The sequence below is a fragment of the Eschrichtius robustus genome, chromosome 7 (genome assembly GCF_028021215.1).
Source record: "Eschrichtius robustus isolate mEscRob2 chromosome 7, mEscRob2.pri, whole genome shotgun sequence".
NCBI classification, from domain to species: domain Eukaryota; kingdom Metazoa; phylum Chordata; class Mammalia; order Artiodactyla; family Eschrichtiidae; genus Eschrichtius; species Eschrichtius robustus.
In genome coordinates this window covers 133,631,001-133,657,279 of record NC_090830.1, presented here as the reverse complement: position 1 = coordinate 133,657,279, position 26,279 = coordinate 133,631,001, and the positions used below count along the sequence as shown (strand labels likewise).

Below are 26,279 nucleotides of genomic sequence, written 5' to 3'. Positions count from 1 at the left end.
TTTGTACCTTACTTGGCTTGCATTCTTCTTTTATCCATAATGCCCAGCCTGTTCCAAAGCTGCATCACCTCTTCCTTTGCTCTGCTTTTGTATGAGTCACTTCTTTTCTCAGGTCACAGTGATTGTACTCAACTAGTGGAAATTGGAAGTAATATGGATTTTACTTTATTAAGACTGAAAAATACCCTCGGTTCAGGCATTTACAATTCTGGAAAGATACATTCTTTGATAATGGTACGGGTAACCTGTTTGAAAAACCTTTTGCTTTCTTTCTAAAAGTTATTTTTCAGTGGTGATTTATAATTCAGCATAAGAGGATCCTCTCTATTGGAGGTTTCCTTTTTAAAAACAACTGAGTACAAACTGGCTTTAGACCGGAGACAACTGTGCTTTTATTTTTAATTTATAGAGATGATTTCCAGCTCTTTAGACCCCTACCACTCTCTTGTGCCTTGGACCTCTACTCATTGTCCTATGTCCTCATGCAAGGGGTGAATTCTTCCCAACTATCTGTGTTCTTTCTTATCATAATAATTTCTGGTTTTGCTAAAACACATTTATCATGTTCAAAATATTATTAAAGACCAATTACTTTCTAAAAAATGCTGACTTTCCATTTTCAGCCTAAACTCCATGAGACTGCACGCAAAAGGAACACAGATCCAGAAGCACATCTGTGATCACAATAGCAAGTTAGTGAAGATAGTCTGAGGGCTGGAGGCTGAACTTGCAGAGTTTGGCATAGAAACAAACATGGTAAAGCAGAATGAGCAGTTTGGAATGATGAAAGCATGGAGGGTGAGGGTAGGGTTTGAGGAACAATAAGAGAATTAAGCCAAATGATTATTTGATTTAAGCATCAGAACTGGATGACCCTGAGAATCCCTCCGGAGAACACACCACAGATTGTTGCTTCTCCAGAGAATGTTGAAATTTTAGATAAGGCCAGGATGTTTTTGTACACTACTTGGATTTGAAATTTTTCTTAAATGGCTCAAGCTGTCCCATGGTATGATACATGCTGCCCATATATGTTCATTAAATTTGAAAAAGATTAAGTGATTAGTCCCCAGTCACAGAGAATAAACTAGGATTAAGGGGGCAGAGTATTAACTGTGCCTTAAAATTAGGAGAGAGTGTTTGCAAAGGGCGATGTTGTCCACTTGGATGAAGGGAGAGTAGACCGATGTGTTTTTATCTTCTGAGAATTTCTCAGTGGACTTGTAATGGTCCCTGCCTTTCTATTGCTCAGGATTAAATGCAAACTTTTGATGACTGTCTTCAAATCTTCCTGCCAAGTGATCACACCCTATAGGCCTTGATCTCAAATAAATACACGCCCCTCCCAAAATCTACTGCTCCAGCTATATACCACAACTCCCACCCCCATGTTCCTTTTGCCTGTCTCCAAGTTTTTGCACATTTAACTCAGAAGCATGAAAGTTCTATCCTCCCACCAGCATGCCCTGGTCTTCCCTTAATGAGAACTGAAGACCTATCTCTTCCAGAAAACCTCCCCGGCTTTTAATCTATTACACAATGATCTATTTTCCAATGTTCCATCATTTCTGGGGCTGAGGAAAACTACATTCACGCTGACATGGATTGAATGTAGTTGTATCTTGGCATGTTTTCTCCCATTCAAAGGTGGTCTTAAAAAATACATAATCCATCTGTTTGCATATATAAGTAAAATAATGAGGAGTGCTATGTAAAGCAGGGAATTGTTAGTACTTATTAACGTATAGACCATCTGGTTAAATACAGCTATTCATGAAGAAGAATTTTAAATCAGGGCTTCTCAACTGTGGCACTATTAACATTTTGGACTGGATAATTCTTTGCTGGAGGAGTGGGGGGACACTGGGTTATCCTGTGCACAGTAGGGTGTTTAGCTGCGTCCCTGGTCTCTACCCACCCTGTTCCAGTAGCGTCCCTCACTCAGTCATGACGATCGGAAACATCTCCAGATGTTGCCACATTTGCCCTGGGGGCAAAATCACCCCAGGTTGATAAGCATTGATTTCAACCTACCTATTAAAATAGTTGCTTATTTTGAATATTTGTCTTTATTCAGCAGATGAAACTCAAAAGACCTGCTGACAGAAACCTCTGGGCCCCCTCAGAAGTTGGTCTTTTTCATCATAATATAGTTGTGGGATCTCAAAGCAATATTTGTACATGAGCAGCACTTCATCTGTGGACATGTAAGAAGAATTCAACACTCAACCTATGTAGACTTTTATATCTGGGTTTTAAGGGTTTTTATTTTTCTGTTCAGAATGTTATTCTTTAGTCAGGTCAGTTTTTGTGTTCCCTATGAATAAAAAATGTGAGGTCCTGTGCTAATAAGTTCTCCAGCAAATAAAATCAGGGTCTTATGTTAATAGCAGAAACGCTGAAGCAGTATTTCAGTGTTCTAAAAATGTGTCTTGACTGTAAATTATGTAGAGACAAGTGATTGATTATTGCTTGGTAGAAGGGATTTTCCCCTCCATGTTGTTAAAGATATACGCAGATATATGCAAAAGTTATCTCCAGAGTTAAGGGGGCTAACTCTTAGCTTGGAGGCACTGAATTTGGTGATGCGAAGCAGAAAGGAGCCCCATTGATAGCATCAGCACTGGCCTTCTCCCGTCTGCCCAGGTGCCATCCGGTGGGATGGGTTCAGGCAGGTGGAGGGAAACAGCAGCCTCCTTCCTTCTTTCCTGGGCCACCTTGGAGCTTCGGCTTTGACCCTGGCCCCAGCTCTTGGCCAGGGTAAGTGGATAGCAGCTGTGCATGATTTGGGCAGTGACCTTAAATGGCTGGAAATCCCAGTGGGATTCTTTCAACTGCAGAATTCTGTAGGCTTGACATCTGAGTAAATAGAAGATTGCACATTTCATGAATGAATTCAAGATATTTTGTGCTGCAAAGGCACAGAGAGTAGGAAAAATGGTTAAAGGGAATAACTTGGAGATAGTTAAGAGAGTGACAGTGATGCAGGGATGTGAGAGAAAAAAGCTGAGTGTTAATAGCAATAAAACCATAATGTGGATACATTCCAGCTGAGCCTTCATATGTACATCATTTTTGATTGGGAGTAAGAGCTGCTTAGTAAAATATCCATGACAAGGAAATAGACCTAGAGTTCAGCTCTGCCACTTATGAGCCCAGTGACCTTGAGCAAATTGCTTAATCTCCCTGAGTTTCTCTTCTTCACCTATAAAATGTGTGTTCTCATCTCTGTGGTCCCAGCACCCTGCACAGTGTGCACATAATAGATGCTCAGCAGATTTGTTGTAGAAATGGGTGCGGCCAGAAGAAATACAGACTATATCTCTAGTGACTGAAGTTCCAGGTAAGACCACCAAGGCCTTGGGTCATGAAATCTTCCATTTGAAAAATACATCATTGGAAATGAAGGCATTGAAAGTGAACACGGGCTACGTTTAAACTGCTACAAACTCATTCATTGGGTTATATTTACTTCCTCTCTCTCTTATTATTGTTGTATCATGCCTTTAATATTCATTTAGAGGTTCCCACATGTTAATCTTACCTCTTCATGCCTTCCTACATCTCCAAGCAGCTTTCAAGGGTAAGTTTCCTCTTGCCTGAAGAAAAGCCCTTAGTATTCCCTTAATGCAATCTGTTGCTTATGAGTTCTTTCAATTTTTGTCTGATTGAAAATGCCTTCATTTCACCTTCAATTTTTAAGGATATTTCATGGGGTATAGACCTCTAGGTGGAAATTATTTTCTCTAAGCACTATAATATATTCCATTATTTTCTGTGATGTTATCTGCTAATTATTGCTGCTCCTTTTAAGATACTGTATTTTTTTCTTCATCTCTATTTTTCAGAAATTTTACTATGTTAGGTCTATGTGTGGTTTTTACTTTTATTTACAGTGCTTAGAATTCATGCTGTTTTAAAAATGTGGGTCTCAATGTCTTTTGCCAATTTTGAAAAATTCCTAGTTTTTTTTCTCTTCAAATATTGCTTCTGCTGTGTTTTCTCTCATATTCTTTTACCTGCATCTCTGCACATGCATAGACATTTCACCATATCCCATACATCTCTTAGGCTCTGTTCTAAATTTTCCACCCTTTGTCTCTTTATGTTTTAGTCCTGCATATTTTCTTCAGACCTATTTTCCACTCACTGTTGCTCTCTTCAGCTATGTCTAAACTGCTGTTGAACCTATTCAGTGAGTTATATTTTTCAGTTCTAGAAAGCCATGTAGCTCCAATTCTCTGCTGAAATTTTTGTTTTTTAACTCCTTGAACCTACTAAGCATAGTCATTTTAAAAGTCTGTCTCTGTTAGCTCCATTAACTGGATCTCCTCTAGATCAGTTTCTGTGGTTTCTCCTGAATTTCAGTCTCTTCTTCTCGGCATCCACTTATGTCCAGTTAGTTTTTGAGTGTCAGACATCGTATATGAAAAGCTTAAGGATAATTTGAGACACTGATGTTATATGACTGGTGCCTAAGCCAGGAGTGCTTGTGATCAGGGACTGAGCAAGTTTCAGTCTCCTTGAGGACTATTCTACTTATGATTCACCCTTTCTCCTAGGGCTTAGCATTTAGAGATCCCAATCCAAAGCCCAGAATGGGGAGTTGTCAGTATCCCTTCTTAGCAGTCTCTGATATCCAAATTTTGTCCCCTCGGCCCTGTGAGTCTGTTGAAAGTTCTGCTGAAATTTTCAGCCTCTAAACTGCTTCTTCTAATATCCGCACATGCCTTGGGTGGGAAAATTAGCCTCAAATTCTGGGTTCACACCTTGGGCTTTCTTCTCTCCCTGGGTCATGGTCCCATGATTCTTTATTTCTTTGGAAACTCTACATTGTCTTCAAGTAGAATTTTTGTAATTTTTCCCAGCTGTTATAGTTGTTTTCAGTGGGAAGATGAGTCCAAATTACTCAGACTGTCATCAGCAGAAGCAGAACTTCTCCATTCTTGGACCATCAGCTTAATGACTGTAATATCGTTATCACTTGCTTCCTGTGTCATTTTTAAACCATTCCCCTGGGGTGGACATATAGGCATTTTGTAACTTTTCAATATAAGCTGTGCTAAATATCTTTCTGCTTGTATCTGTACATACTTTTCTGGTTATTTCCTTTAAATGAATTAAGATTGGAATTGTTGAATCGAAGATATGTACATTTTTAAGGGGTATTATAACTATTTCCAGATTGCTTCATGGAAGGCTGTACCAATTTACACTTGTATCAGCTGTGCATGAAAGTGCTCATTTCTTGGCATCTCACCAACACTGTAATATCATACTTTAATAAGGCTGACATGGCACTGAGTAGCTACTAGGTTGGCCAAAAGAGTCATGGCTTTAAAAGTTCTCAATAAGTTGGAACTATGGGTCAGAATTCATAAGATAAATCAATAAGCAAAATGACAAGGCCTGCAGTTCACTTAAAAAAATAGCTAAGCAGGTTTAGGAAGGGAGAATCTGGGATAATAGCAATTCACAGGATCATAGTAGGTGACAAGCAGTCCTGGACCGAACTTACAGACCTTTAAGGTACAGATCTAGGAGGATAAGGAGTGGCACTGAAATCTAAATTTGGTGACTCATATCTGAAATATTACAACCATGGCTGCATTTTAAGAACATTCTCTGAGCAAGAGGAAGTCAAAATTTATTTAACATCTAAGACTTTTTTCTAGACTCTTTTCTATATTAGATGGTTTGGGCTCACCATAGCAAATTCTCCATTGTTGAAACTGTTCTCTGTTTTCACATTTGAACGACTTTATGGATTTGGGGGATTTTCTTGTTGCTCTTATACAGTATAGCTCTATCTATTATATCTATATTGTGAAATTTTGACTGTCAGATACATATTGGTAAGACACAAGCAAAGAATTACTGTAAGTTTTAAAGTTAAAATATATTTTTATGTGCCTTTGGCTTTTTATTGCAGAGTCTACACTTTATAGATATCACATCAAATGTGGTCATTTGACTTGTTTCCATGAGGGTTCCATTGTAAGCTGTGTATGTTTGGCGAAGTGTATTTATACTTAGCTTTCCTCCCCACCCCCCGCCTTCATCTGTTATCATACTTTTTGCAGCAGCCAACGGTGGATTGTAAAGTGTAAATCCAACCATGGATTGTAAAGGCTACACACGATGCTTCTGCAGGCTGTGGTCTACACCACATAATGTGATTTGGAAATATGGGTATTTTCGTACAGTACACACTTGCATTACACAGGGACTTCATACAACACAATAAAGAATAAATGATAAAATTTTTAAAAATGATGTGGTTCCAGAGCAGAGTCCCTGAATAGTGACTCATTGATAACCATACCTGGTGGGAAACCGTGGAAGGAACAGGGGTGTGTAGCTCCCACAAAAGATGTGTTTGAGGAGGGAATGATGACTTTGAAAATATAGTTCTTTTCAACAGGATATTTAAAATGGAGGAACAGACAGTTACCTACCAAGCGTTTTAATGTAAAATATATTCTGGTGCACACGTCCTGATGGTCCCCACAAACAGGGACGGATATAAGCCCGCTGTTCTCTCCAGCCACTGCCTTTCATGAAATCTACCTGCCAGCAGTTTGCATTGTTTACTGCAGACACGGTGTGTAGATGCACAATTTACCCATCAAGTGCATGTGTGTTTCCCTGTTACTCAGTGCTTCATCACAGTGGTTTATTTTGAGCTTCTTCTTCTCAGATGAAGAGAGATTGGCTTGCCTTCTGTCCACTCCACATCCCATAGTTTTGTTTGTTTTGCTTTTCTTTACAAACAGCATCCTTCTAGGATGGGCCAAAAACAATGTTCCAATGGTGGAACGGGGGCAGGAGCATGTATATATTTTGGGGGTGGGGGACAGAGTCCCCTAAATTTTTGAGAAGGGATTTATTAATCTTTCTTTTCTTATTCAGGTAACCATGATTGACAGTTTGGATAAGGCTCTTACGAGGAATTCTTTTTCTCAACAATTCCAATAGAAGAACAGAAATAAATATGTGCGTGCATCTGTATTTTTGCTATCAGATGTTATGGTTTACAACAAAATGGAAAGTAGATTATAAGAACGGGACTGCTTTGCTGGATTGGAAGGCAAAAATATATTCTTAGCAAAAGGAACGGAGGTGTCATCAATACAAGCAGCACTGTGGTGTAATTCTTACTGTCAGTCACATTAAGTGCCTCCTATGTGCCAGCCCTGTCCACGTGTTGATATAAACCATGTCATTAATGCTCCCAGCTGATATTATTATGATTTACAAGTGAAGAAATGGGCTCAGAGAGGCTAACAGGGACTAAGCCACAGCAGAGGTAGTAATTCATGGAGCTTGAATTTGACCCCGAGTCTGTTGTGATCCTATTTTTTTGTTGTTTTAGGGAGGGGAAGGTGGCTATAATGAAAAAATAGAGTTCTGGTTTAGGGTAAAGCTACTGATGGGCTTAATTGATCACTTCCTTTTATCTTCCACTAAGCCCAGCTTTTTAAAAAAATTTCTTTAGTGAAGTGTAATTGATTTACTATGTTGTGTTAGTTTCAGGTGTACAGTGAAGTGGTTCAGTTTTACATACGTATATATATTCTTCTTCAGATTCTTTTCCATTGTAAGTCATTATAAGGTATTGAATATAGTTCCCTGTGTAAGCCCAGCTTTTCTATTTATAAAGAATTAGCAGGGAAACCTTTAATTTAAACTTGATGACCATGCAACAGTTTTTATTGTTCCTTATTTCATTGCACCTTTAGGTAAGATCCTATTTTCTGTTTGAGAAAAATCCATATACGTATGCACAATTTTGTTTATACAAAATGTCTTCTAGCAAGTAACTCATCTGAAATCGTTTCTGAACTATTCTCCTTGAAACTGTTACAAATAAAAGATTTTTTCAGCAGGACCTCAGCAGGTATCCCTGTATGACATTCTGTCTCTAGAAAATAATGGAATTTTGGTTTTCATTGGTTAAAAACCTTGTAAGTCAGCTATAAATTATTCATACCCCATGCTGCATCTGTTAGCTGTCTTGACTCTTCTTTGTTAAGTCGACATTACTTAGTTTTATAGTCCAGGTAATTGATTATTGGTCCAGTTTTGCATAGATGTTACAAGGTCGTTTATAGGAATGGAGCTGCTCTTTTTTCTGCCCAGCAGGACAAAAAGGAATCCCTGAGCACTCCTGGCTGGCCTTTCACAAAGCGAAAGCCATGGACAGCCAGCGAAGGGCATGAAGGCACAGTGGTGACTGTGAACTTCATTCGTTATGACCACTTGGTGGCAGCTAGTATTGCCCTGGTAGAAATCCTGCAGTTTCCACAGTAGCCTCTTAAATGCTGTCACATGTACACTCTGTGGTTTAGTTTCAGATGGCTAATCCAGGAAAGCTCAAAATAGCCTAAGGATTTGCTGATCACACATTTGTGATAACTCCAGCCTCGTTCTCAGCAAGGACGAGATTTTCTATATTGGTCTAAAAATTGTCTGTATTAAGGGTGGATTTAAATACGGAACTTTGTCAACACAGCGTCAGTAACAAAGTAGCTGGTATATTCTTTTGTTCAGTATAATAAGATATTTCCATGCCTCTGAACTTTGTAGTGAGGGTCAAGATTGGTTAGCAGGGTAGACTGCCTGAACATAGCACAGTATCTGGCATGGAACTATTTGACGAAAAGATGAATGAGCAACATTTTTGAATGTATTGATCAAGTTCAAGTTAATCAAACCAATAAGCGTTGGTTTCGTGCTTTGGATGTATAAGAAAGTAGCACCTGAGGCAGCTTGATGGATATTCAAAGTTGGCTAAGGCTTCCTGGAGCTTGTAGCCTAGTGAGCACTTTGCCATGAACAGAAATAAGTACAGTCCAGGCAGAATGTGGAGGTGTAACGTGCAGGGAGAAGAGAGGAGAGTTCTGCCTGAGCCATCAGGGAAGGCTTCAAAGGTTAGGAGCCTCTCAGGGGCCTTGTGGGATGAGGAGGAGTTCGGGAGGCCAGAGGAGGCAAGAGAAGGAAAGGTGAGCTCATCCGTTCCTTCCACGCATATTTCTAATCATCCAACTAGTATCAACATCCTATTTGACATTAGACCAGAGATTGCGAATTCAAATGCTGCAAGGGGCCAGGCTGGTGTTGTAAACAAGCAAAGCTGGCCAGGCATAAGACGATAGATCACCTTTGCCCCTTGGCCTCCACGTGCAGATAACGTAGGGCAGGTGGGGCTGGAAGAACAGGCAGCTTCTCTTCAGTTTCAGCCAATTCTTGTCCCATGAAGTGCAAGCCCAGGGTTGCCATTTTTCTGGTATTTTTTTTTTTACCTCTGAGAAGCAACACATCCAGGTTTGTCTGAGAATTCTCCTGACTCTTAGAGGTTAGCAATTAAATCAGATTGACAAATTGGGTGGCATGCACTTTGGGGCCAAACCAACATTAGCTGCAGGCTGAGTGGAGCCTGTGAACTGTCACCCTGTGAAACCTGGTCTAGCGCAGCGGTTCGGAAAACCTGATCCCCGGACCAACAGTAGCGGTATCACCTGGGTACTTATTAGAAGTCCGAATGCCCAGGCCCTGTCTCAGATCTACTGAATAAGAAACTCTGTGATGGACCCCACAATCTGCATTTCAACAAGCCCTCCAGGTGATTTGGATCCTAGCTCGGGTTCGAGAATGTTTTTTACATTTTTAAGTGGCCGGGGGAAAAAATCAAAAGATGATGAGTATTTCATGATATATAAAATTACATGAAATTCATAGGTCGGTGTCCATAAACAAGGTTTTAGTGGCACAAAGTCACGCTCATTCATTTAGCTGTTGTCTGTGGCTGTTTTCGCCTGCAAGGGCAGAGCTGAGTAGTCCTGGCAAAGACCAAGTGGCCCGCAAAACTTAAAATATTTATTATCTGGCTCTTTATAGGAAATGTTTGTCAACTCTGCATTGAGTGGGGGAGGGAGGGAGAGTGGACAGACTGAGGAAGATGAAAAGCTAAGAACCTCTGCTTCAGACCAAGATGAAGGGGAGACGTAGAATTTGAGCCCTGCATTCGTAAAAGAGCTCAGGGAACCATGTCTAGGACTGGTTGATGCAAGAGTGGTCAGGAGAGCTGGGGTGAGGACCACGCAACAGGAACAGAAAGAATTCCAGAGATATCCGGAGACGGGGTCCACAGGGCTTGACCACTAATTCAACATGAGATGGGGAGAAAGCCAAGAGTCGGAAGACGGTACGAATGTGGCACAAAAGGATGATGATGGTGGCAACAGCAGGGAAAAGAAGGGGTCCGGGATGAGGAGTTCACTTCAGGAAGTTGTGGAGATGATGGGAAACATGGGGCGGGGGGTGGGGGGTGGCGTTTTAAACCCAGTAGCATTTGAGTTGCTGGTAGGGGATCTGTTGGACCTGACTTGTGGGCGTTCCCATCACAAGATAGAGGTTGGAGCTGGAGATTTGGACTTGAGGGTCCTCTACGTAGAAGACAAAGTTGCCTATAAGTGTCACTGGATTTATGATTGGTTGACTTTACTAGTATTTTAACAGAAAAGAAAGTTGAACTCAAGTTTTCATTCAGCCAAGTACACTGATTGAGGACCTCTCTATCCCAGAACCGAGCTAGGATGAAGATGGAAAACTGTATATTCAAGGGGTGCAAAGTCCTTTGAACCCAGTGGAGTGAGTGGCCACTTGAGTCCTCCACTGCCCTTCTCGTGTCCTCTGTCGCAGGGCTGCACCCATCTATGTCCACAGCGCCATCCCCTCTGGCTCCATCGCCGAACTCTGCCCCTGGAGGCCTCCTCCAGCCCCTGCCAGCAACCCTTCTCCTTCCTGCTTTCTCCCTCCTGCTTCTGAGGCCCAAATGCCCCCAAGAAATAGCGTGACAGGGCAAGCGATGGGAAAAGCTGGAGACAGTCAGACTGCAATTTTTGTCTGAAGTTGTGAAATGTGAATTCTCATAGCTTTCCGTGAGGCTTTTAGCATGAGTTTTCACGGGGCAATTAGGGTATGTTTTATAAAAAGTTAGCAATTAGCTGTAATTCTGTTTGCAGTAGAAAAACTTGTTTGCACTAGGCTTCAGTTAGGACAGAATGATTTGGCAGTGTCTCCATGATCGATAGCAGGATTACTTTTTAAAGAGTTTATTATATTCCACTAATGTTTATTTGAAAGAGATTACAGTGATGCTTTGTAAATGGCCCTTAGTCAACATATGAATGGGATATTCTCTCTGGAAGACAGCTTGCATGCAAACAAACTAGCAACTTAAGCTATTAACTTCCTCTGACTGACAGTTTCGAAATGGTGTTGTAGGAAAAAAAAAAATGGTATATGCAAGTTTCCAGACATAAAATTAGTTAGATAAATGAACTTTGAATTGGAAACCAAACTTTCTAGTTAATAAACACAGTGCATATTATTTTACAGCTGTGTCCTGTAATACTAGGCAAGTCATTCCAAAAAGTAATGCTCTGTTCTATTTTCTAATATTATAATATCCCTGATTATATCAGTAAGCAAATCTTAGAAAGTATTATCTTTAGAATATTTCACGTCAAGATGAAGTGCATGCGTGTATTTTGTGTTGTGTCCATGTGGGTCTTTCAGAACCTTCTATCCCCTTCCGTAACACTGGTCATACAGGTATAATATCTTCTTTCCATACTCAACAAGTGTTACCAAACTCAGGTTTGGCTGCTTGCTGCTCGAAAGCCAATACTCAAGAGGCAAGTGTTGGTTGGAAAAGAAAAGTCTGCTTTATTCAGGAGGCCGGCAACCTGGTGAGAATGCGGACTGGTGTCCAAGAACCAACTCAAAAGATTCTGCTTGGCCATGAAAGTTTTTTAAGGGTAAAAGGGGAAGCTAGGCGCAGTTAATCGTTTCGAGAGGAGGTCAGAGTCTTTGTCATCTTTCACTGTGTGCAGACTTGCTGACTCCTTGTGATCTTTCTTTAGATGCTGTCTTGTTCATGCAGTTTGCCCATGAGATTACTGAAGGGGAAGCTGGGGGAAAGATCTAGTCATCCGTTAATTGCTTATTCTTCATCTCTACTTCTTTACGAAAAGAATCAATTGGTTAGGTAAGGCATTGTGTGATCCAAAGATTTGAAAGGTGTGCTTGGGTCAGAGGTTAGTGAAGCATGGGGACACCTGGTGTAAAGGTTAAGTTGAAATATTGCTGCTAAAGTGACAGGACAAAGGACCTCCTACAAAGAGCTGCTAACACAAGGGAGGGGATAAGTTGCTTTGTGCCATCTCCCCAGGAACTGGCCTGGTGCCTGCCTTATAAACAGGCCCCCAATTAATGAACATATTATATTTCTTTTTGAAAACTTGTTAGCGTTTTAAAAAACTTAATTTATTATGCCCATTTAGATCAAAATACAGAAAGCATAAAAGGGTTGTAATTCGGGTAAATAGCAATAAATAATAAGTGAAATGGTGTTTTGTCACTGTCACGCTGGGAAGCAGCAGCTCCGTTTGTGATTGGACTTCCGTAATAAAAATGCATTTCCATTTCATCATGCAGGATGGTTTCCAAACAGACATTTTACCATTTGAATCTCACAGCAACCTTCCTGATGGTTCAGTTTTCTATCGCTGCTCTAACAAACCACCACAACTTAAGTGGCTTGAAACAATACCCATGTTTGATCTCTCAGTTGTGAAGGTCACAAGGCCGGCAGCCTGGTTGGGTTTCCTGCTTCACATCTCACCAGGTTAAAATCAAAGTGATCACAGAGCTGCCCTTTATGATGGCAGCATCAGGGGAGGGTCCATTCCCTGCTCATTTCAGATATTGGCAGAAGTCCGCTCTTAGAGGTTGTCAGGCCACGGTCCCTGTGTTCTCGCCAGCTGAGGGTTAAGGGTCGTTCCCAGCTTCTCAAGGCCACTGCTTCCTTGGCTTATGGCTCCCTTGCTCCATCTTCAAAGCGAGCAAAGTGGTCAAGTTCTTCTCCTGTGGCATCTCTCCAACCCCAGCAATGAAACGTTCTCTGCTTTTAAGGATCCTCGTGAGTACACCGGGCCCCTCTGAATAAACGAGGATAATATCTCCCTGTCCCCCTTTATCACATCACATATGCGAGGTCCCTTTTTCCAGGTAAGGTAACATAGTCACAGGTTCCCAGGATTAGGACATCTCTGGGGGCCCATCATTCTGCCGACCACACTGACAGACAGTGTTGTTATCCCCGGTCTCCTGGTGAGGAAGCCGAGGCCCAGCAAAGTGAAATGACCAACCAGTAGTCCCTCAGCCGAAGTGGCAGCATCTAGACTGTCTGTGGACACATCTCTGGCCTGACCCCTTGCCAGGTTCAGCCTCCTAAATGGAAAAACACTGTTTCTGAGATGCAATGAAATAGTTCTCTCCTAGGTGGGATTATTGTTCCTTTGCATTCAAAGGAGGAGGGATTGTTACCTGTTTGCTTCCTAAATATCCAACTTAAGATGTCCCTAGCCATCGCACAGGGGCTCAGTGACCTTCTTCCTAGCTGTTGGAGGTAGTTTGAAGATGCTGAAGTGAACCTGGGCCCTGGCACTCAGCTAAGGCCTCCTTCTCATGACAGCGTTCCTCATCACAAGCCCTGTTTTCGGTGGTGCCACCTCACTGACGCTGAACATTCAGGAGGGGCCGGTACCTCATGTGGGCGGGATGACGGGCCCATGGCACTAGGGCTGTGGATGGTCTTCTGAGTGATCGGGTGCATGGCTGATGGGGAAGTCCATCTTAGCCACTGGCCTCCTGCCCTGGGCGCCCTGATGTTCCTGAGCCATGAGCAGGCGGCCAGGTGGAGCTCGAGTCTGTCTTCTCCTTCCTGCTAATCGAGATGTCTGAAGGCAGAGCGGATGGGAGGGCAGCAGAGGTCTGAGGGCCAGTGCACAGCCTGCTGGGATCTGATGTCAGGGGCCCATTTCAGCAACACAGTCTCGCCACACGTTTCAGCTCCTAGGCCACCATGTCACCACACGGTGTCCAGGGTTCAGCCCCCAAGCCCAGGGCAGTTAAGAACCATTAAGTGGCAGAATAGGACGTCCTCAAGTGCCTCCTACCCTGATTTGCCCTCCCCCTTCCCAGCATGGCTCTGATTTCTAGCTCTGCAGCCCCCATACCCACCACCTTGTGTTTGACCTTGATTTCCGCTGATTCATCCCCTCCTCCTCCTGCAGCGCGCTCTCTGCCCCTCTGCTCTGGTTTGGGCTCTCCATCACTGAGGTCCAAAGAAACCGAGCAGGAGGGGCGGGCGTCCCCTGAGGGGCCAGGAGCCAGGCTGGGAGCTCGCACTCACTGGCCTTCTCGGCCGCCCCAAGTGTAGGTGGTCCAGCTCCCAGCAAGCCCCTCTTCCTCTCCACAGAGGAACAGAACCCAAGGCACCTTCGATGGCTCAGTTCCTCGCTCACTACCAAGGGGTCCTCTGTGCAGCTGCTTGCATCTGTGGGCCGTCAGCCTCTGAGAGTGAGGTGGGGCTCAGATGCGTGGACTTTGGCCTTGTGCTTGGGTCAGCAGTGACCCGGGAGGAGAGCCCAGATGGCCCTTCATACCTCCTGAGGTGACACTTATGCCTTCGCTGCCCCCTGAATCAGTATCGCTTCTGCCATCTCCTGCTACCGCCGCGCCTGTCTTCTGTCATCCCACAGATGTTTCTAGGTGGCCCCATTCTGGGTGTTGGGAACAGGGTGTGGAACAAGGCAGAACAATTCCCTTTTCCTACAAAGTTTCTATTTGTGAAAAGGGGAGATAGACAATTAACAAGTAAAATAAACACACCAATACATGATCACAAATGAGATGGCTAGAAAGAGAGAGAAGTGGTGTGTGGGGCAAAGAGCCCACGGGGATGGGGGGCTTCCCTGGGGGGGTGACATCCAGGCTGAGACCTGGAGGTGAGGCCCCTCGAGAGCCCAGGAAGGCCTTCCAGCAAAGGCTCAGCTGGTGCAGAGGCCCAGAAGCCAGCTGCAGCCTGACCAGTTCAGCCGTGTGCCGGGAGCTTAGGGGTGAGAGAGGCCAGACTGTTGGTGGTGTGAAGACCACAGTTATTCTAAGAACAGTGGGTCATTGCTGAAGGGGTTTAAGAAGGTGCATTGTTAACTGAGCTGGGGAGTTCTGGGGGAGCTGCTGTGAATTTTCCCCGAGTTCCCCTTTGCATTGGATTGGGGAGGGGTGGTAACATCAGTTGAAATTTAGATGGGTTAAGTTTGAGAAACCTGCATTGTTGTGCTTCTTTCTATATCGCTTTCTGTTAAGTCATGTTGTTGGTCTCCTCTGACAACCCAACAGTGAGCTCTGGGAGGGGACAGATGACCGTTGTCTGCTCAGAATCTGCCATTGTCCTCAGATGGACACAGCATGAGGAACTGTAATCCTATAGCGTACAGATGCATGGGGGCAGAATGGCAATAGTTCAGTGAATTAATGAGGCTTTAAGATGATCTGGCTATAGCCACAGTAATCAAAAATGAAAATCTAAAATGTCTGTTGCAAATTTAAACATTAGTGATCCCACCAGTAACAACAGCCTAAAGAGCTTGAATTCAGAGCATCACACAAGCCAAAGGTGGGGAGGTCGTGCCTTTTTTTGGTGGGAAGGGAGAAGTGGGCTGGAAATTGGTAAACCCATCATGCAGGGAAATACAGTAAGAAGAATCCGTGCGAAAAAGAACCTAACATTGTAACACACAAACAACTTCAAACTACATTCCACGTCTTTCAAAAGCGCTTTTTACCTTAAGATAATGTGTGCCATTCTGCACATTTTAACAAGTGGTTTGCTGATGTAAATTTGCCGTCAGAGAAAAGTATCAATGACTCATGAATAAACATTATTGTCATTTACGTAACAACTAAAAGGCCTCAAGCCAGAGACGCCCCTTATGGTGCGGCAGTGCCCTCGTTCCTTACTGTGTTATTCTCCAGCTAATTCAATTTTGTCCTCTCTCAGTTCCACAGGGCCCATATCTTCCCGGCTATGGAACTGCTGCACTGATATTAAAGTGGTAATCAAGATTGCCTCTAAATATTCATAGCAATAAATGACTCTCTCGTGCCCCATGAGTGCCAGGGCAGCAGCCTGAAGCATTTATTTAGTGCTGGAGAGGGATCCAGTTATTTCGGAGTCCCTTGAATGCAATATTTTAATATTGTTGTTCTGCTTGAAAAATTAGGTCCCTCTGAGTTTCTAGTATCAGTGGTTGAGACTAACGACTTTGGCTCCGAAGTGACCATTGTCTTTGAAATGATAACCTAGAAGCGGTGATGGGAGTGGACTTGGCTATTGTCCCCGCATCTGATTTTTTTTTTTTTTAATTAATTAATTTATTTATTTATTTTTGGCTGTGTTGGGTCTTCGTTTCTGTGCCAGGGCTTTCTCTAGTGGCGGCGAGCGGGGACCACTCTTCATCGCGGTGCGCGGACCTCTCACTATCGCGGCCTCTCTTGTTGCGGAGCACAGGCTCCAGACGCGCAGGCTCAGCAATTGTGGCTCACGGGCCCAGTTGCTCTGCGGCATGTGGGATCTTCCCAGACCAGGGCTCGAACCCGTGTCCCCTGTATTGGCAGGCGGATTCTCAACCACTGCACCACCAGGGAAGCCCCGCATCTGATTTTTTAATGCAATCCCGTTCCTTCTGCAGGCTCACAGTCAGGTTCAGATTTTTCAACTTCACAGTCAGGTTCAACTTCACAGTCAGGTTCAGATTTTTCTAAGTCGTTGAAAATGGCTATTCTTTAAGGACATAGAAACACCAAGGAGACGATATTGTGTATCATTCCATCCATCAGAGGAAAAAAAAAATCATAAGCATTCCTGCATCCATGAAAAGCTACATTTATTGACTTGGGATATTTTGCACCCATCATGGGTGAAATAATTTAAATTCAATTTTGGGTGAGCTCCCATTTACACAGATTAAAGAATGACAGCCCAACATTTTGGAGTAAAATGTGAAATTAGATCACTTTTAAGATTCCTTTATTGTTGTTATAATATTGCTCGTAAGTAACAGATAGCAGAGAAAATAATTTACATTGTTATAGGATATCACTTAAGAGGTTACTGTGACTAAAAATGTTATTAACAAGAAATAAATAAATAAATAAAGGTGGCCCAATGGATAATACCGAGAAGAAAAAAAGAACTGTAGCTAATCAAAAGATCACCTTTTAAATATGTGTTTATATTTCCAGTTAAGTGGGATGTGCTGGGCAAGTGCATTGTGGGAAACTTGAGAAAGAGCACAGAGCAGCTGAGGGTCCGAGTGACGGGCAGTAGTGTCTGGCCAGAGCCTTACTTTGCAGACCTGCCTGGGCAAACCATTTGGGGGAGCCTGCCCAAACTCATTTCCATGAGGAACTTGCAAGGAGTGAGGCCTCAGAAGAAACTAAACCTGCCCTGATCATGGACTTCTAACTTCCAGAACGCGAGGAAATAAATTTCTGATAGTTAAGCTACCCAGTCTGAGATATTTTCTTATGGCAGCCTTAGCAAACAAATACGGGGGGTTTCTAAGACTCTGGTAATATTTTGACTTTTCAGCTGGGTGGTAGGTACCCTGATGATTATTTTATTGTTGTTTTTTAAACTGTACTTATACATTTTATATACTCTTTTGGATATACTTTTGCCAATTAAAAAAATAGAATTATAATGACTGTCAAAACATTTCTAGCCTATTGATAAGCATTTAATTGACTTATTCAGCAAATGCAGTTCTTTAAGCATTCAGTAAAGGACACGGTTTCATTAGGGCAATCAATGTCTCATTTTTAAAAAGGAAGGCTGTATTTAACCAACATTAGTTCATCATCTCCAATGTCTAAAAATCAAAAGAAAATGGATGAATACATGCTTTTAAACTAAGAAATCTAATGCAATGAGTGGTTTTGAGTTAAAATAGCTCTCTGTTCTCCTTCTCCATTGATTTCTCCTATACCATTCAGATCTCAAGTAAAATATACAAATAAAGCTCTTTCTACCACCCTGGGGGAAAATGTATTCATTTGAAATATGTTAACATTAGAACATTCTAATAGCTCCCGTAGGGACTTTATGTAGAATTATTACCAATGTTCATGTTCAAGCTAGCTGAATTTTTCATGGGGGAAAAAGGGTGCTGCAAATATTTTATTTTTATTCACAAATATAATTGTCAGGATTTATCTTTAAAATAGTGATGTGTAAGAAAAAAACAAAATAAAATAGTGATGTGTGTGTCCATCTCTTAGGCTAACACAATTTGTAATTAAAGTAACTTTTCGCACATATACATAGAACACATACAAATAAACAGACATATTCATACATATGCTCTTTGGACACATCTTGACAGAACATTGAGATGTATTTTTGTTCTAATATTTTATTGTAAGCATAATTAATAATCTTGTTTTTCTAAGATATAATTAATGAGTACAAATTGCAGACCCTGGAGAGAACATTCTTTTTTTTTTTTTTTTTTTTTTTTTTTTGGCGGCCCCTCCCCCCGAGAACATTCTTATATGTGTTTGTAATTAAATTCAGGTGTCAGAAAATATAGGTAAATTTAGGTAAACGTCCTTGTGACGGACTCGAAAGCAAATCCAGGGCTGAGAAACACTTTTGTACGCTATATTAAAATCAAAAGAAGTGATGTGTGTTTAGGAATAGTGATATTGAATTTAAAAGTTCAGCAAACACTCAGAAACCTGTACAATTGTTACAAACACCAGACAGTATCAAAATATAACAAGGAAAATTGTGGTTTTCACTAGATCACTGATGTTTGTAATAGTCATTTGCTAGAATGAACCCATAAAAAACAAGATATGTTTAAACTCAGAAAATATACTTAAGCATCTTATGTATATGGGAATACAACAGTTTAACTCTCAAGCTTAAGTAACCACTTAAAAAATAATATCACCCATCAATTAAAATTGAGAAGAGCTCTCTTAAAGGACATTAAAAAGAAATCCAGCTTGGGTTTGCACTTAATTCTATCCCCTGAAGGCACCAATATTAAAAATAGTCTAGTTCTTGGGCAGCTATTGGATGATGCAAGTTTTAGGTCTTTATTACTGACTCAGGCATGTCCAATGAAGATAGAAATTTCTGTGAACTTGCTGTGAAGATGGAAATGTTCCACGTCTGGGCTGTCTAGCAGAGGTAACCACTAACTACGTGTTGCTTTAGAGCCTTGAAATGTGTCCAGTGAGACTGATGAACTGATTTTTAATCTTTATTTTATTTTAATTAATTTAAATTTCAATAGCCATATGTATTAGACATGGGAAACTACAGAAAGCCATTCCAAGGGCTGACCTAAAAATAAAGTGAGTAATGTTTCGTGCTCTGTGACTCTACCCCAGTTATATGGCGTTAGTTAATGCAACTTGTGACATTTTCCCAAAACTCATGTGACCCAACAACTCATGTTGTTGCAGGTTTTGTTTCAATTTTGTTTCCTCTTAACTCATTATTTTAAGGTTGGCTGTTGGAACTCACAATCCACTTTTCTCTTAGAACATAGTAGCGTGTGGTTTGTTAATTCATAGTAGAGCTGAAATGCTGTGTTGTGAAAACAGGCCCTTGAGCTCTGGAGTTATAATAGTGTCTTTCAAATATGGACTGTTAGAGAACTACGTATAAACGTATTCTTCTATCTCTTATTCAAGCATAAGACCAAACAATCTTACGAAGCAAAGGCAAACATGACCAATACACTGAAGTCAGCAGCACTGATTTAATGCGGGTGATGACGTTTGAATAAGACGGACACGCCACTTGCAGCGCCAGGGCAAGGCTACCCGGGAGGTGCAGGCGATCTGGAGTTTGTGCTGCCAGTTGCGTCCTGACCCGTCTCTCCTCCACTGTGCTCTTTATAAGCTGCTAAGGAACCTTTATTTCTGCACTGGGCTGTGATGGCATTCGGCCCTTGCTTAGCCTGGCTGCATCATTTGTGAATTAAACCCTCCTCTGCCCTTCTCACATCAGCCTAGATAGTCAGGCTGTCCTGCCCGGCCCCGACCTGAGCACAGCAGCCATGGTGAGCTGGGTCAGGGCGAGCGTGGTCATGCTGGGGGAACTCTCTTTCCACATCATCGGAATGAAAACACAGCATTCATTTTTTAAAATAAACATTAAAAATTTTAAGTTCTTTCGGAGAGAAATGCCTGAGGGACATGTGAAACCTCCACTTGAACATGCTAGCCGGTGGCGGCGTTGGGGGGAGTTAGAATTGACTGTCCACCCCCAGAATCACTGAGGGTGCCCAGGGAAAGGGGAAGCAAATGGAGAGCTTCGTAGAATAACTTTAGGATGGCACATCAATTTTGACTTGGGTAAGGATTCTGAATCATTGATTTGGCCTCAGCAAGAGAGAGTGTGGCGTGTTCGGCCACCCCGTTTTAAGTGGGAGAGAACCTGGGGTAGGGGTGTGGGTTTAGGGACACTGCCACATGGCTGCATTCCCAGGGCAGGGCAAGAAACTTGTTGGGATTTCTGGGGCAGAACAAAGAATATAGGTTCCTGCCCCCCACTGACAGCTGGGCACACACAGACTAGGGTTTCCTGGGGCCCAGAGGAGAGGAGGAAGATGGCGTCTGCCTAACAAGAGGGAGAAGAGGTTGGTAGAGCTGTTTGCCCTATTCATTGATTGATTCTCTCCTTCACCAAATATTAATTGAGCTTCTATTATTTGTCTGGTACCTTCGTGGGTATAATAAACAAGTGGACCCACAAGTCAACATACTGAATTTTAATGAGCAGGAAGGGAGTTCCTCCTTACAAAGAGGAAAAGGGCAGGAGACTGGGTGAAAGACTACCTGGGGAGAGGTGGATGTCATTAGACTGGGAGTGAGGTAAGGCTTCTTTGGATCATTGACATTTAAGCTGATACCGAGTAGCAGAGTTGGGAGAAAGCATTCCAGGCAGAGGGAACAGCCTGTGCGAAGACTCAGAGCTGCGAAGGAGCTTGGTGTGTTTGAGGAGCGGGTGAGGTCAGTGTGGCTTAGAGCCGGGTGAGCGAGGAGGAGAGCAACGCAGGTGGGTGTGGAGGGACATGAAGGTCAGGCCATACAGGAGCTATAGCCCACATTGAAGAGTTGGCATATTCACTGGGGAGAACAGTATGGAGTTTTCTCAAAAAACTCTAAAAATAGAACTACCCTATGATCCAGCAATTCCATTCCTTGTTATATATCCGGAAAAAACAAAAACATGAATTCAAAAAGAGAGATGCACCCCAGGGTTCATAGCGTAGCATAGCAGCATTATTTACAAAGCCAAGATTTGGAAGCAACCTAAGTGTCCATCAATAGATGAATGGCGAAAGAAGATGTGAGATATGTATATATGTGTGTGTATATATATATATATATATAATATATATATATATATATATGCATATATATACACATATATATACACACACGCACATATGTACGTGTGTGTGTGTGTGTACACACAATGGAATAGTGCTCAGCCATAAAAAAGAATGAAAATTTTGTTATTTGCAGCAACAGGGATGGATTTGAAGGGCATAATGCCAAGTGAAATAAGTCAGACAGAGAAAGACAAATACTGTATGATATCACTTATATGTGGAATCTAAAAAATACAACAAAATAGTGAATGTAACAAAAAAGAGAGCAGACTCACAGATACAGAGAACAAACTAGTGGTTACCAGTGGGGAGAGGGAGGTGGGGAGGCGCAACATAGGGGAAGAGGAATTAAGAGGTACAAACTATTAGGTATAAAATAAGCTATGAGGATATATTGTACAACATAGGGAACATAGCCAATATTTTATAATAACTACAAATGGAGTATAACCTTTAAAAATTGTGAATCACTATACTGCACACCTGTAACTTATATAATATTGTACATCAACTATACTTCAATAAATTTTTTTTTTAAAAGAGTTGGCATATTATCATCAGTGCAATGGGACATCAGTGCAGGCTTGTCATGACCAGGGGTAGGTGGATGAGGTTGAGTTTTTAAAAATATCCTCCCATTGCCATTGGGGGATGAATGGGAGGAAAGTACAGGTAGATGTGGAGGGACCGGGGTAGAAGGGTTTTGCAGCATTCCCGTGAGAGATGACTGTGGCTTGATCCAGAGCAAGGTGGAGAGATGTCAGACCCGGACAACAGGAGCTGTGTTTTGGAGGGCGACTCAATAGGACCTCTTCATGGATCAGATGGAGTTGTTGAGGGAGAAGGACTTCAAATTTCTGACATGAGCAGTTGGGGAAATGAAAGTGCCTTCTCTAGAAACAGGGAAACCAAGGAAGGGGTCGATTATGGGAGATGGAAGTTGAGTCAAGAAGGATCCCAAGGGTACATGGCCCGAGGAAAGGAGTGCAGAGGCCAGGAATGCAGGTGTGTCAGTACCACCTGGGAGGGTGATGAGTTTTCCAGACTCTTGTCCTGCTTGTTTTGATCTCCTCTACTCAGGATCTCAGAATGGTCCCGGGAAGAAAATGTATTTTTCTCTCCCTCCATTGACTATGCCTACAGAGCATATTCAGATACTGGCACATCGAAGGGAAATGATCTTCAACTGACTTCTCTTATTTATCTTTCAGAATCATCCAGGAGTGTTGAATTTTCGAATACAATTGGAAAGCAAAGAACTGATTGTAAATCTGGAAAGAAACAAGTAAGTCGAGTTAATTCCTGTTTATGACACAATAGGAGAAAGTTACAACATGGGGACTAGAGATTGCTGTGTAATTGATGTTGGCATTTAGAGACACAGAACTAAATGTGTGGATTCATAATCCAAATTTGGATGTGAGGCTGGAATTAACTTCAAAAAATGATCCAATGGAAAAATAAAGAATTTTATCGCTCTAAAAGAGAACTTTCTAGCTCAGCAGGTTTTTCTCATAGTTCTGATGTTTCTTTTTTTTTCAGAGCCTGATGTTTCAAGGATAGAATTTAAGCATCCTCTGTTCTGTTCCAATAACAGTGTTCCATAATTAGTTGACTTTTGGCAGTTCCTGGGTTATATAAGGAGAAACAGCTTCAAATGGGTAGAAGCCCTTTTTTCCTTGGGAAATACCAAAAGTTTATTTTATCTTTCAGACCTTGTCTCCAGTGGTATGAAGTATTTATTTTATCTTTTTACTTAAAAATTTGGCCCTTTTTTTTTTTTTGCAAAATTATATATATTTTCAGAAAATAGTATTATATTTTTTTTTCTGTAGCACATGGATGTTATTACATATTTTGTATGCCTTCCCAGGAGAAAACTGTGCCTGGTTCAAGGCACAAGTAAAAATAACTCATATTCTTGTCATCCTTTATACTGTGGCTCTCCCCATGGGTTCCTCAGATCTAAAGGACCCCTTACTATTCTATTTGATTAGTACCAGAAAAGAATCGAGCTCTCCTAATAAGCAATCTGTATTTAAAGATATAAGTTCCCAAGTCATGCTTGATTCAAAATTGGAGTTTCTGTCTTCAAGAATTACTGGTCCCTGTTTCTCACCCATCAGTGAAATGCTGATTTTTTGCTGAAATGACAGTGTAGATAAGACAGCTTCACTGAAATGAGTTCTGCCAGAGATATTGAGTCACAAAAATCTGTCTCAGCATCTCTGTGTAAACGAGTCAGATCACTTACTTATACTTACTTTGGTTTGAGGGTCCTGAGCAAATCAGATGAACGGGATCATGAATGGCCAAGTCTCACCTTCAGTATCTGACACCATGGCCAACAGCAATTATTAAAAAATAGGTGCATTTTAAAATGCATATGAATATATATTAAATATATATTTTAAATGAGTATATGTAAAATAGCATGGCCTGCTTCTTGGGGGTCTGCAGCCTGCCTCTTTGCATTTCTTGCATGTTTCTCCCTTACCATTAGATGGATTAAAAGCTTTTATGAGCAGTAAGTAATGTGTTTTTAGCTTTTCTGTGACTTGGTGATCTTAAACTAGAGGTTCAGGAATACATCTTGGATAATCAGGGGGCTGAACGGAAACTTGAATATTGCTTTTGATACGTCTCTCTTAGCAAAGTATATATTTTCATGCTCTTTTTTTTCATGTAAGAATATCATAGGACATTTACATTTTTATACACTGCTGTTTGTATGTGGTTTTGAAAATATCTCAGTGGACGAAACTTGGTATTCCTTGAAAGAGCAAAAGAAAATCAGGCTTCTGGTGGTGATGCATTTCCTAGATGGGGTTTTAGGATTGGCAGCTGGATTTGGGAAGTGTCTTTATTGCGACTGTTCTTACTGTTAGCCTGTTGGAGGAATGTGGTAAATGGCATGAGTGAGACTGATCCTGGACCTTTACGTGATAATAGGGCTGCAGGTAGAGGAATGGAAATTGACTTAATAAAAACCTGAAGTTATTTGTTTTCACTCTAAAAGGAATATGTGTCCAATGCAGAAAACTGAAAACTGTAGGGAAAAAAATCAAGAGTCCCCGCCCCCCCCCAAAAAAGTACCCCTACCACCAAGCACAACGTTGGTTGGCATTCTGGTGAATGTTCATATAGATTTTTTTTTCCTTGTAGAAAAGGCTTTGCTTCTTTTGTCTTCCTAGTTGATATTGTAGTCTGTGTGTAATATGATATCCTACTTCTTCATTTAGCTTTATAATGACGTCCTTTTCTATATAGAAATGCATTTCTTCGAGCCCCTCTGGTTCTCTGAGTCTGTAAAGTGGGTTAATAGCCTTATTCGTGGTTCCCTTTGAAAATGATTTACCTTCCATTAAGGCGGGAAGTATAGTGCATGCTGACTACTAGGCAGTGGCTAATTTGTATAAAAGATCATTTTAAAAGGTACCTTAATTTGCTCATTTCCAATTCTGGGCCTTTCACAAAATAATCTCAAAATTAGAAAAGTTGTAAACTTAAAACTGTCTCTTCTTGGTTTATTTCTTTTCCCAACTTCACTGGCAAAGCATGTTTTAGAAAAGTATATGGAGATGGTTTAATGTGTTCCTATAACATTTTGTAGCTTTATTTTAATTATCCTACTTATACTCATTGTGGAAATTTCATTCTGTTAAAAATGACATTTTCAAAATTAGAGCATGGTAATATGACTATTTTAATAATCCATTTCCAATCCATTTCCCCCAATTACTTCAGTATAATAAATTTTTGAAGATGGTGACATGTCTGTTCCATAAGCACTTCACTTTTGAAATGATGAATACCAAAAAATTCTACAACTTTATAGGTAGAATGAAATGCTTGTATGCTACTGGTTGTTTGTCAGGCACAAAAGGTAATCAACCTATCCAAAATGAAAAATTAAAATAGAAGTTTTAATTTGCATAGCCTTTGGCCCAGTAGATCCAGTTGGAGAATTTATCCAAATGAAGCTATAAGAACCCAAAGATAAATGTACGAGGAAGCAGGATAAATGTAAATATTTAACAACCAACAGAACAGAGAGCCCGAGCAGGTAACCTGGTCGGTACCCTGCTTTAGAGCCTACGGGGGAGTCAGCCCTGTGTTCAAGGATGTTCATTGCAGAAAGTTTTACCTAAGATACGTCAATAGGAGATCGATTAAATAAGTTGCGACTCAGCTATGAGATAATACTACACAGTAGTACATCTAAAGATGATGATGGAGATTTTTATTATTGTAAATAGCATTGATAATATGACCAGTGTGAACGGCATGTTGGATAGTAGTTTACATGGCATTCAGTTTTTATCTTAAAATTATACTCATGTACATGTATGCTAGAAAGATTTGGACAACATTTACTTTCTTTATTAATGTTTTATAACAAGAAAATATTACTGTTAAGATTAGGAAAACTTTTTATCTTGAAGGAAAAAAAGCTGCTCTAAAAACTTGAAAATGCTTGTAATGAAGAACGTTGAAGTATTTACTCTTCATAAAAAAGAAATGAGAACCTTGAAGAGAGAGGATATATGTATATGTATAACTGACTTACTTTGCTGTACGCCTGAAACTAACACAAGATTGTATAGCAACTATACTCCAATAAAAATTTTTTTTTAAAAATGGTGGATGTTAGAAAGGCCCCCAGCAACTTTCCAAGGGCTAAAAAGCTCTACCCATGGACTATATCCAGGAATCTATTTTAATTAAAAACCTGCTTTAAAATCATAACCAATATAAAGGTGTCTTCAGTGCTTTCAATCATAAAAATCATCATATAAAGCAAATGCAAAAAGAGAGTCACCTAAGTAACCCCACTCCAAAACTCTTCGTGTGTAAACCAATTCTTCATGAAACAGGGCTGAATTTGTATTACGTGGTTGTTTCAGGGAATCTATTTTATTTGCCTTCTAGCATCTCTAATTTGTG

The 26,279-nt window shown here is 41.1% G+C and overlaps 1 protein-coding gene across 1 annotated transcript in view; it reads left to right on the top strand.

The window, feature by feature from the left end:
• The window catches only part of ADAM12 (ADAM metallopeptidase domain 12), a 388,450-nt gene that overhangs the window by 91,533 nt on the left and 270,638 nt on the right, over positions 1-26,279 (top strand). Inside the window, exon 3 of the mRNA XM_068548756.1 lies at positions 22,544-22,617. Coding sequence (XP_068404857.1) covers positions 22,544-22,617 — 74 coding nt within the window. The remainder of the gene's footprint in view (positions 1-22,543; positions 22,618-26,279) is intronic.